We start from the raw sequence: 13172 nt of genomic DNA, 5'->3' as shown, positions 1-13172 counted from the left end.
ACAGCAGTGAGGACAGCAGAAATGTATTGTCATTGTGTGCAATATAGATGTAGCTGTATTTCAATCTTATGTGTAAGTAGTAATGTAGTCCAGTTAATCCTAACCTGACACAGTCCTGATATGAGATAATAATGACAGGTTGGTATATAGCTGAAGATGCAGACCAGACAGTGCTGCAGACCTGCTGAAACACACTGTTGATGAAGTCAGCGTGCATTTACAGGTCAGTGTGGTCTTTCCAAGGTGGTGTAAACTTTCTCCAGCCTCAGCCTAAGTCGACCTTCTTGTTGATATGTGTCCACTGCTGCCAAAAATGTAAGACATCTGAATCTCCATCGGCAGATATTCAAACTGTTGGTACTCAAATCTTGTCTCCCTCCCCACATTCTCACCCTCTCTCTATCTGTTGCCTCTTACATTAAGTCTGTATTGGAACAGAAGGCTGGAGCTCATCTTAAACCCCACACACCCTAAGACTTGTGTTAACGAACACATTGTTCCCGGGCTGGTGTCTATGTCCTGGTGCTCTGGCATTGATTGATGCGCTAATATGGCCCTCCTGCCAGTGGAAGCGACAGATACATTTATCCACCTGCTGCCTACAAAACCAAAGACTTCAGGCTGTGTCACCACCACATCTCCACCCACAGTCTGCCATCTGATTGGCTATTACCCTCAAGTCCAGTACCGGCCCATGTGGACCTTATACAAGGCCTGTCATTGGCTACATCAAGGCAGACAGGCAATGACAAGTTTTGGCTTAGCCCCTTACGGGTCTAAATATTCAAAGGGAGCAGCTGACCTTTCATGTCCAGAATATGGTATGTTTTTCTGAGTCACTGAGGAGGAACTCTCCCTCTGGAAGGAAAGCTATATGGAAACCGATATGGTGCTAGTGAGGCTGCATTATAAGTTTGCATCGATATAAATATATCTAGTACACGGAAATAACTAAGAGAAAAAAAAATATGTTTGTAAATTTGCTTAATTATTGAGAAAACCAAAACACAACTTTTGTTTGCTTCTACTGTGTATTAACTAACTGCATAGTTTAACACAGAGAATGTGTTGTCAGCTAATGCTACTTTTGTAACCTTGATTCTGCTGCTACAATATGCAAATGCCTAGAAGTGAGGGAACTGCTTTAATTGTTTTCAATAAAATATATTTTTTGGAATAGAAAAGAACCCCAGAATGATGGTTGTTCACCTGCCAAAGCACCTGGTTTGGTGGCTATGCCAGACAGTTGCAGTCGGACTTTGCAATTCATGCTTTTCCTGCTGGCTTGGGTTCATGTATTTTCCCTCCCTGGTTATCAACAGTTTCCTAATGCCAAGGCCAGCTGGAGTTAAAGGGAAATTCCAGCATAAAATCAGCTAACAGTAATTAATTTAATGTAATGCGGATAACACTGATAAGCTCAGGGCAGCACGGTGAATGCATTAAAACAGCTTTTTTTAACAACTAATACTGCTCAAAATAACACCATGATAAGGGTATTTGATGAAAAAGGACCCTGGGATGATTCTACACCAGAATTTCACATTAAAGAGGAACTCTAACAATGCTACACATTCTGTACACGTCAGTTTAGCAGACATGGGGAATATGCTACTGGGCCTGAGAAAACAGTCACATAGTGTCTTTTGATAGCTTATGAGATTTGTCCTGTGGCTTCTGAAATAATAATCTCTGATCAGGGTTATTTTGGCATGGGATCCTGAGAATTTCTATCAAAATGCCTCCCTCATGAAAGGACTAAAAGTCGAAATATTCAAGTCACCCGAATCAAAATGTTGGCATTGTGTGTTCCTGCAAACAAACAACAGACAACAGATGCGTTGAATCTCTGAACCGCTGCAACCAGTTGAACCCAATTCATTCCCTACCCATCACCTAAACATAGGCCTATAGACCCCTTGGTCTCACTTTTTGATGCCCCATTGTTGCAGTTTTAAACATGTATTCAAACAAAAACAATTTCTCAGGTTAAGGTATCAATACTGAATGGTTAGGTTAAAGAATGGGTTGAAATAATCTGTTTTGTCATTAAGTTTCAGTTTCACAAACGAGACATGAATTGTGGTCCCCCAGGTGAAAGTCACATGTGTGTTTGACTCGGCCACCCACCCTAAGTGGAGTTTGGGGCTTGCGAAACTTTGTCTGTAGTATTGATGTAGATGGTTTTGCAGTTGAAAGTCTGGTGTGTCTCATACAGACGCTAAAGGCTTTTAAATCTGTTTCATATCACTGTTTCTGTGGTTTGCAGAAACTTATAATGCCAACATTTTCTTTTTTGGTGACTGAGCTGGAATATCTCTGCTGCTCTTTATTCATGTATCGCTCTTTAGTGAGTAGTGGGAAACTAAGACCTGAACCCAGCCTGTATCCCATATATTTAGTACCCATCCTGCTTGAAACTGCCAAATTTTAGATCCCAACCCGACCTGAGACCGCAAGAAATATATTGTTATTCTTATTTTACCAAATGCTGACTGCTTACCAGGAAAATGCAACACATTGGCTTTGTCTTTTCATCTTCCTACTGGGTATTCAGGCATTTCTTAATTAATATTATTACAAAAAAACAACACAACAAAATTACACAACCCCAGTTGCAGGCAGCAGTCAATAAGTGACTATCACACACACACACAAAGACACACACACACACACACACACACACACACATATTAACACATATCCGTCTTAACGAGATTGAGCCCAGAATAGCCTTTGCACCCGTTTCATTGGTTCCCCACCACATGTGCCCTTTCCCCAACGCCATATCAAACAAACCCACACACAGGCCGGGCTCACACACACATAATTCTCACACTCACATGCAAACAGACCACCATCACATGCACATGTACAGCAACTTCAGCAACACAGTTTTTCCTCCTGTTCTCCACGCTTTGTTACACGTAACGCGTTGTTGAGCAGCGACTGGTTCATACACTGTCTTTTACTCCCACCAAGATAAACCCTATGGGCAACGATAACATCATTGACCTCGCAGCTCCCTGCATGCTCGTGCCCTTCCTCCTATTGCACAGAGTTTGCTGAGCCTCATTACCGTAATTAAAGTACTAGCAAGAATGTCGTAGCTTCTATTCTTTGCAAGGTCTCAAAGTCCCCCTTTGACTTCTCTTGTATTGGGATTCTGAGGCCAAGAGGGAGAGCCCAGAGTAGTCAGGGGACAGGTTTAATCCAGGGTGCTCCTTGTTTGGGAGTGTAGCTGAGAAAATAATAGGCCAATAAGGTGAGAAGGGCGTTCAGAGGAGTGAAGAATGTCGCAGCGTAATCCTCGCTCATTGCAGTCAATTCGTCGCTAAGAACACAATATCTTGTTAGCTGGATGTCAATGTGACAAGGTGCAAGTGATATTGGCCCTCATTTATCAAACGAACGTACGGCAGAAAAACGTGCGTACAATCATTTCCTGACAATATTCGGCATTTACCAATTTGGATGTGAGCGGGAGCTACGATCAAATCTCACGTCTGGTCTGAGATCGTGTACGCAAATTTGAGTCTGTGTATTTGCAGTGCAGCACAGCAAAATCTGGCTGAAAATAATTAACAAATCTCAGCTGTCATTAAGCATGAGCAGTCACATATTAAGAACAGATCAAAACGGATTCTTAAAACAAATAAAAAAAATAAAATTGTGGTTGGAGCAATTGATTGTACTCATGTGCGTCTGAAGGCACCATCCATGAATGATTACGCATTCATCAATCGCAAAAACTACCACTCGATAAAGGCGCACGCAGCAGCAAGGCGCACGCAGCAAGGCGCACGCAGCAAGGCGCACGCAGCAAGGCGCACGCAGCAAGGCGCACGCAGCAAGGCGCACGCAGCAAGGCGCACGCAGCAAGGCGCACTGCAGAGCCAAAGTCATCTCCTAGGTTAGTGGCTACCCTCGATAAATTGAATTAAATCAAACAAGGTATCAGAAGATTAACATCTTGGTATGGTTCTTCTAGACGACAAAGGTTATCCTCTAACGGAATACCTAATAACCCTGCTGGCAAACCCCGCTACAGAGCAGGAGCGCAGGTTCAGCAGTGCACACACACGCACACGGGTCACAGTGGAGCGCTGCTTTGGGTTGACTGCCTCCGTTATTCTTTTCCATACAGCATTTTTACGGCCCCTTTCATTCCACTCTTAAGACTGCCAAAAAGCACGTCTTTATTTTGCTCCATCTCGGATGTCAGGATGCCCATCTCTGTGTGTTGGAAATGTTTCTTTTCTTACCAGTGTTTCTCCTCCATTTCTCCTCCGTTTCTCCTCCATTTTTGACCTCAGTAGGCGAGGCCTCCGAACCAGGAATATTTAAGGGCGTAACATGTTCATGACGATCGAATTCAGCCGCTGCATTTATCAAGGCCCGCTCATTCGTACGCTGAGATTGGTCAGATAAGAATGTTTCATAAATCACATGTGGGTTCTGTCTTACAACCAATTCTGCTCTCAGATCTGCGCCTGTTTTCACGCAAGATTGATAAATGAGGGCCATTGTGTTGCTTAAAAAGGAAAAAGATTCAGTTTTGCTTGTGTTTTCAGTCCAAATCCATTTTCGTATCTTTAAGCTTGAAATGCAGGTCTTTTGTCAGTTGATCAATTGGAGTTGTACAGTATCCAAAAAGACCCTGTCTGGTACAGAACAGAGCTGTGATTTGTCAGAGATGTGACTTTAAGCTGTTGTGAGTGCTGCGTTACATTTATGTGTTGATGCCGTAAAGGTGAAAGGCATAAACTGATCATTCTTTTGAGAAAATTATTTAGTCCAAGCAGGATTTGGTAAAATTGACAGCTCATGTACATATACGGGATATTTTAAACAGGCTACAGTTTGCCCTCCAGAACACCATATATGGTCAACAACATCCCTTTTGAAATTGTTCTTCTGACTTTAATGTACAGGCTATATTAAAGCTACTGGGAGTTGAGTTGTAGACAAAAGTAGCAACGAAGAAAGATAAAGATGAAAACCATCACAGACAAGGTTAAGATACTGTAGCGACCAGCATGCACCAGGACATCTACTTATTGAGAAAGGTGTTTAATAATGTGTATTTAACATGTTTAAATGTGGCAATGAACCTCACCAAACAACCAGACACTTTGCTCACATGTCAACGGTAACCCCTCGTCTAGACCACAAACGTGACATCAGCAGCAGGCTCTGGTGTCAACAGCGTTCACGCAACACATGACACAATGACACACGTTTTTGTGATGCTATTAATAACACTTATATAGTCATATTAACACATAATAATGTTGATAATTAATAAAAAGACTTATAAGGCCCAAATTACCTATTGACTTACTCTTATCACATCTTTCTGAAATAATGATAAAACCCCAAATTATCCAGTAAATTGTAGTAATGCAGTAAAGTAGCAGTTTTTATTGGACATCAACCTCACCTTTACACGTGTATTGTTGGAAAAATATACTTAACGTGTAAATAAACACTACAGGTTAAGAGACACAAGCCTGCATTGAGCTGGTGCCGACGGCTGAATAGATTTAAATGAGAGTGTTTAACATGATAGTAAAAGACACTGGACACAGGGTGAAGTCGGGGATGGGAATTGGTTCGCCCTTTAGAGAAGTGTACACAAAAACAAGTTAAGTCACTCAGGCTAAAATAAAACAGAAGGTGAATAGAGTCCAGTTGGGTCTCTCTCTCCTCTTCACTCTTCGTCAGCTTTCATTTTCCCTGTATGTACTCCTCTCTTTGGGTCACATGGCTCGCTTATGCAAAGGCACCTTCCATTTCAGGGACGTCTAGTCATCTCTGTCCGGAGTCGCTGATATGGAGCTAGTTACTGATCGTTCTGAGCAAATAAGAAGAGACACAGGTGTACGCTGGCTCTCGACTCAGAAAGCCCATTAGTTCACAGTACACACATTACAAAGATGGCTAGGCTGGTGCTAGACCTGGACAGGAGAGCAGAGGAAGCAGACCTAATCTGCCTGCTAACAGATGGCTCCCCGATCACACACAGCCTGCCAGCCATGTTGGAATGGAGTGACTGCCCACAGCGAGGTTGGAGAGGGCGCACAGGCGGAGGAGGAGATGATTGTTATTGAATATGAAATGTCGATCATTTGGAAATGAGCGGGTCGGGAGAGGCTGAGAGGATTGATTCTCTTATCTGGGAGATAAATAGAGGTGCTTGATATGACATTCATGTTTGCCTGCGTAGCTGAATGAGGGGTTGTCCTCATATATGGCTCAGGTCCAGTTGATGTATTGTTTGATGACTTGATTTATACCACCATTGAATACCTATCAAGCTTGAAAAACTCATTTTTGACACCACAAATATTTTATGCCTTTATACCTTGGGCTCAATAGCTTCCTGGCTGCAATCACTCATATTACCGAAATTCAGGAGCTGACCTGTTTATGCATCAAATAGAACAAATCAGTATGACAGAGAAGGTTTGTGTGGTGACAAGTGTGAAATACTGAGTGTTTTTATCTAACTAAGCGTGCTGCAGAGTGAATGAAATATTATGAAACTCTTCACCCCTTTTTCATAAAATACAAGGAGTTTTTGCAGAAGTCCTTATGCTTTGTGTCTGAAACATAAACAAACCTCCCTTCTTAAATGTTTGGATACATTCAGATATAATTTACTCATGAATTTTGTTTTTTTGTTGTTTTAGGTCAAATGCCATTTGTTTGCATTTCTATGAAATTGGATTAGTATTTGTTGTATATGTATTTCCACATAATGAGCGTAATATGGATTGTAGGTTCAGAACGCTGTTCTATCTATTATATTGGTAAGGTAAGGGTCGCCTTTATCTTGGTCAGGTTGGTTAGGTTTAGGCAACAAAACAACTTAGGAAATACTTTTGGTTAAAATCCTTACCTATGTCGCTTTAGTTAAGAATGTTACGTAAGAAACGGAAATTACATAGTCTACATAATTTTAAGGAAAGTCCCTGTTGACTTTTTGTTTCACCTGGGACACACACCCCACTCTCCCAGGTGAAAGTCCTGTGTTTGTTTGACTTATCCTCCATCACAACCTTGCTCCTTATGAACACTTTTGCTCTTTATACCACTCCACACGATTGTCTGTCTTCAGACTACGTTATCTTAAAGCGCCACTGTTGAGCGGTTGCTCTGAGCGTCTAATATTGACGAAGATGGGGGATCCAGCATACCAATAGATGATGACTTTCTACGGTACTGATAACTGACAACGTCCATTCAATCTACTGGTAACATCTGAAGCAGGTGGATCTAAAATTGAACAGCATAAAACAGCATAAAGAAATTTAGGTTATATGATGTTTAATATATTTACAAGTGCAATAGATGTATAGTTATTAACGTAACTTTGATATCTGTGTTGGTGAGTCCCTAAAATGTGAAGACTCTCTTTCAACTGCAACCTAATTGCAAATTTTGTCAATTCAGGGATTTCACGGCATTAATATATACATTTTTTTTTACATCAAAGACTCAGAGCTATGTCAAACTCCTTCCTTTGATAAATGAGAACATTTGTGGCAATAGATCAGTGTTGTTCCTCCATGGCTGCAGCTGTCAGATGTGTGGAAATCCAAGCGCGGGGCAGTTTGAGTATTAAACTGTCATTGTGCGGTGTATCTCCACTCTGGATCGCAGTGTATGAAACCAGTTAGTGAGCCTGGGCCTTCTGTGGACACTAATCCCAGCTGCTGCCGCTACCTCAGGCACAGCTAAGCAGCATCCTAACAGCTCAGCACATTACACTATGAGGGCAATCACTTGAAGGAGCTGCTGTAATGTGTGCTCTGTGTGTTTGTGTCTGTGTCGGACGTGTGTGTATGTGTGTGTGTGTGTGTGTGTGTTTGTGTGTGTGTATGTGCCTGCGCTGCTCATTAATGACTAGAGAGAGGAAGATAGAGAGAAAGTTGCTGTTGTAGGCAGCAAGTCAGGTCTGTCGGAACGAGTGAGCAGCCAAACTCCTCCTTTGCAAGTTCAGGGAGATTATGATAAACGGATGTCCTAACAAAGAGCAAGTGGCAACAAATGGCCACAGGCAACGGCTCACAGTTTCATTTTTACATACGTAATTCCCGGCACTGCATTGCTTCTCTTGAATCATGACACGATGTTCCCCTTGTAAACAGTGCTGCAGCACAGCATTTTAATAACTTCTTCACCATGCCATTATGAGAGTCTCTCATTCTCTCTGACTCTCACCTCACACTGTGATTATACACTGGTAATTGAGTATTGAGTGCCGTGCATAATGCGGCTGTTATTGTGAAACTGAAATAACTTGAAACAGTTTTTTCAGGAGAGTTGGGTGTCATTCAACAGTTTCTGTGTTTCCACTGCTGTCACTCTCTTTAGTTGGGTCACGTATTCAGATCTGTCCCTTTGACAGAATGATGCTGTGAAAAACGCAGTCCATACATGCATGTTATCCTCACTGTCACTCATTCTCCGGTCCTTCTGTAGTACCTTTGCTCCTCTCCTCTCTTCATCTCCTCCCTGCCTCTCCTGGCTTTCTTCGCCTCATTTGTTCTCCATATCTTAGCAAATCTGCAAAATTCCTCCATGTTTGCTATCCATCTGTCAACACCAAAAGTCTCTGTCTCAGTAGGTACCCTCATGAAAAAATATTTTTTTTTCCTGAATTTATCTACAAACATGAAAAGTTCCTCATGCAGTTTGGTTTGCCACTCCCAGATGGCACAGTATAGTTGAAAGGGTGTTGGAACGTGGGCTGATTTTTATGTTTGTTTGTTTTTTAAAACATACCCTGTTAGTTCATGTTTCATTTAAAGCAACAATCAATTGCATGCTGACATTTGGCATTTTTCAGTTCATCTTCAGTGATCTGGCTTAGAAGTCTCTCCTTCTCTTCCCATCTGTCTGTTTTGCTCCCTCCTTCATCTCGGTGTCCTTTCCTCTGTCTGTGGCTGTCAGATCAGCAGGCGAGCTCTACCGGCGCTCTGACAGGGACTGTCCCGGCTTCTCCAATTACCCAGAAAACCCCTGATCAGAGAAATGATCCTCATTATTGATGCCTGACTCACCGGGTTACTACTGCGAGGATAGCCTGCAGAGAGAGAGAGAGAGAGAGAGAGAGAGAGAGAGAGTGACACAGAGAGAGAGACAGAGAGACTGGGGCAGACAGGTAGAGAGGTAGAAGGACAGAAACTGAGAGATAGATAGATAGATTGATAGATAGATAGATAGATAGATAGATAGATAGATAGATAGATAGATAGATAGATAGATAGATAGATGGATACGAATGAGGAAAATAAGAGCAAAATCTGAGCTGCAACAGCAGAGGAACACAGTTAGATTTAGCAGAGGGAGTGTGTGGGCGGCAGGAAGTGTGTGTGTTGTCAGAAACTTGAGGGAACACTGTCCAGAGCTGAAAAAGCAGGTCTTTTAGAGCGGCGTTAATTCAGAGCCAACTGTAGGTGTACTGCTGACACACTCACAGACTGCTAACAAATCTCTGTACTTCCTTTGGACTCCAGACTCTGGTGTGTTATCCAAATGTATTTTTAACCTTTATTCATCCAAGGAAGGATGTTGTTGAGCACACTTTATGTTTTCCTACAATGTCCTGCTTAATATTTACAGTTACACACATTCATACCTACAACTGCGCAATGAAATGACTGGCTTGTAGTTTGTGACTTGGCTTTCAGTCTGTTCAGTGCGTTTTTCGCTGCTAGTGATTTTAGTTTTTGTTATCATAACTACAAAACGAAAATCAAATAAAACGCCTTGTTATTCAATTTTGACTTTGGTATGTTAAAATGAAAATCAAATAACCACTCACTCGTTTGTGAATTGAAAATCGAATGACCAAAAGATACACGGACCATGTAAAACTAGCCTAACTACCCCTAACCTAACAACAAGCAGAGGCTTTTACTATAGATAGGCAAAGTCCTTCCCCTGCCGGTCCTATAAACAGTATGTATGGTAGTGAATGGTGAATAGATAATTGTGCAAGTCAAAAAAGTCACAGCTTTTTGTAGTACATACTTAGTTTTGTATGAAACCACTCAGTGAACTACATTTCTCATCTCGCACAGTATATGTAACCTTGCTTGCTAGCTACCTAGCTAACTTAGCTAACGAACAAATAAACCCATTACTTGCGCAAAATACACACACAACCAGGCGTCGTCGCTTCAACGAGTCATTACTTACATGACTTTTGGGGTGAGTAGTCTTTCTAATCACATATCTTCACAGCCTTATACTTAAACAGTTTAACAGCATACTGAGAGCCACAAAGTTATCTTTTTAATTAACATCCTATCAAAAAACATAAGAAAAATTATTTGTCTTTCCCAGTTCACTGCCATACATATTTTTCCAGAGAAAATGACACCTGAGTGACAGAAAAATGAAAACACATTATAGCATCTTAAGATGAGCAGGTGCATTATGAGATTTTTTATTTTATTATTATTATGATCAAGAAAAGATTAAGTGCATCTGATTGTTCCTTTTTCAGTAAAATTTGCCACCCAGTTTGTTTAATCCTGATGTGATAGCAGCTGAAACAGAATGTTTCAAATTAGATTAAAATTATTGGCCCTGCACATCTCCGTCTGTTGGAAATATGTCCAAAGCAGCCACAGCAAATAACAAATGACATTGCAGATTTGTTTGGTTCTCAGGCAAGCACAGTGGTACTAGTGATGCCAGTGAAACAGCTGTGTCAAGCCATTCAGCAATGGTATATGTCATAGGAATTGCCATATAAGTGGCATATGACAGTGTAACATGACTAACATGCCATTTGTAAGTGCCCTAAATCAGTAGAATAGCAATGGGATACCAAAAAAACAACAGTGACACACAACTGAGAATCGACATAAGCCACTAGAGTCAGGGTGGCATCATCAGCCACTTTTTGATTTCAGCGCCACTTCTTTGTTGGTGGCAGTTTCTTCATTTTATTTATCTAAAAGGCATCCCAGGGGCAGAAAAACATCCTCCTGACAAACTAATACAGTGAATCACTTGTGTTTGTCAAGGGCCAGACCCCATATTGTTTACAAGTAACCCACAGCAGTGTTCTTTATCTGTTACAATTAATGACCCTGTTTTGACAGTCCATCATTAAGCTGTTTAAGTATTATAAAGCACAATGAGGCTTAGTTCACTAGACTGTGATGTGTGGTAGGCTAGTATTTCTACCATTTATCATTATTTTTATTAAACTGTGAAAGTGTTATAGCATCCACTGACAAGTGTATAATTTGATCAAATGAATAAAAGACAATTTGCACAGTAAATGTGTTATAATAGGCCATCTATCTACTGAATGTGTATTGGTGAACAATAGTATGCTACCTGCCTATTTGACCTTGTCTCTTCTCTCAGGTATGCGTATTCTGGTGACCCTGCTGCTGGACACCCTGCCCATGCTGGGTAACGTACTGCTGCTTTGCTTCTTTGTCTTCTTCATATTCGGCATCGTAGGCGTCCAGCTGTGGGCCGGCTTGCTCAGAAACCGCTGCTTCCTGGGCAACTTCTCCATGTAAGTTCCACGTTTATGATGTCATAATTTGTGTGTGTTTGTGCCAGCGTGTGTAGAGGTGCTCGCCAATGTCGCCAGCAGGTGAAAGCCAACCCCAGATACACTCTTATTTCCATTTTTTCTGCTCTGTGTCCACCACGGTCATGGCTTCCCTTTGGATGTGTGTTTATGTTTCAGCACTTGATCTGTACGTTTTTATAAAGGTTGAAGTAAAAAAAAATTCCTGTACACAGCGAAATAAGAAAATACTAGGGCTGCCCCCTGAAAAACAAAACAATACACTGAAGCATCCGTCGGTTACCATTCAGTTGGCTTGAAATTTTTTAAGTGGAGCAGTCTTTTATTTTTTTTTAATCATCGTGCATTCCAATATACAGTATTTAGCAGGGCGAATGAGCTGTGTTTTCCCACAGGTGGTCTGGGCTATAGATATAAATGCCGATGACAGGCAAAAGACTCACACCCATTAAGCATGGGAAACGAAATGGTTGTCAGACAGCAGCAAAGGTCACTTCTCCAGGTAGCCCCAGGAAGCAGGACATCAAAACTACATGGTAAGGTTTAGGAAAAAGATCATAATTCGGATTAGATTAACTATGTAATGCCATTAAGTTTCACTTTCACATGGATCGTAACATGAACGGCACATGAACTGGCTGAAAGTCCGGCGTGTGAATGACCCAACCATCCACCCCAACCTCCTACCTTTGGGGCTTATTATGCTACATCACTATCAGCGTTTCTGTGGTTTGCAGACAGAACGTACTGGTGACTAGGCTGTTCAGGTACAGCCCTAAAAATACAGGCAGAAGGCAGGGTCTCTGCAGATACAGACAATGTCACACACTTCTAGTGAGTCATAATTGATGATTGAGAGGGATTACTTTAGTAAAATCCTTCTCATTGTCCATTTAAGCAAAGCTCTTTTTTTGCTTAGATATTATTTATATTGGTTTCGCTATTACGTCGGTGTGTACATTTTCATTACAACCACTGAAATGATGTCCAAACCTGTGAAAAGAAGACCAACGTTGTAATCAACCAAAACAAGACTTTTAAAGAGTCAAAGTGCATATATGTTTCCGCTGGCATTGGCCTACAAAACCCATATCGATTAAAGTCTTTTCAATTTTAAAGAATCACAAGATGATAAGTTTTATTTATTTATTTATTACTTTCCTATTACAGCTGAGGTAGATGAGATTGCTAACAGGTCTACAGGAGGCCAAGGTCAAACCATGGCGTAAACCTTGACCCTGCACACTAAACTAGGTCATGCACAAAAGTCAATGAGGTTAGTGATTTTCTCTGTCCCATCATAATGATGAATGGGAGAGCGCCAAGTCCTGGAATAATGAAATAGGCCCCATGGTATATGGAACATGGGCACCCATGACTTATTCATGTTCCCTGTGTGTCATCCTAGCTTCATTACTCTCTATAGGATTTATGACATCTCACAGCTGTAATTTAAGTTCATGCATAATGACTTTGATGAGCTGGCATATTTTTTTGTCATCATCATCAATTTGTCTTCTTGTATCTGAAAGGTCTGTATTTCTACATCAGATGAATGGTATTCAAGTCTGGTTCTATGTCCAGAGTCATAAACATATCA

General features: G+C 41.3%; 1 protein-coding gene across 1 annotated transcript in view; it reads left to right on the top strand.

The window, feature by feature from the left end:
* The window catches only part of cacna1g (calcium channel, voltage-dependent, T type, alpha 1G subunit), a 264495-nt gene that overhangs the window by 136268 nt on the left and 115055 nt on the right, over positions 1–13172 (top strand). Inside the window, exon 6 of the mRNA XM_083933325.1 lies at positions 11398–11554. Coding sequence (XP_083789451.1) covers positions 11398–11554 — 157 coding nt within the window. The remainder of the gene's footprint in view (positions 1–11397; positions 11555–13172) is intronic.

Source organism: Echiichthys vipera (assembly GCF_963691815.1).
Source record: "Echiichthys vipera genome assembly, chromosome: 18".
NCBI lineage: Eukaryota > Metazoa > Chordata > Actinopteri > Perciformes > Trachinidae > Echiichthys > Echiichthys vipera.
Note: the sequence above shows the minus strand (reverse complement) of the source record. Positions and strands in the feature narration are given on the sequence as shown.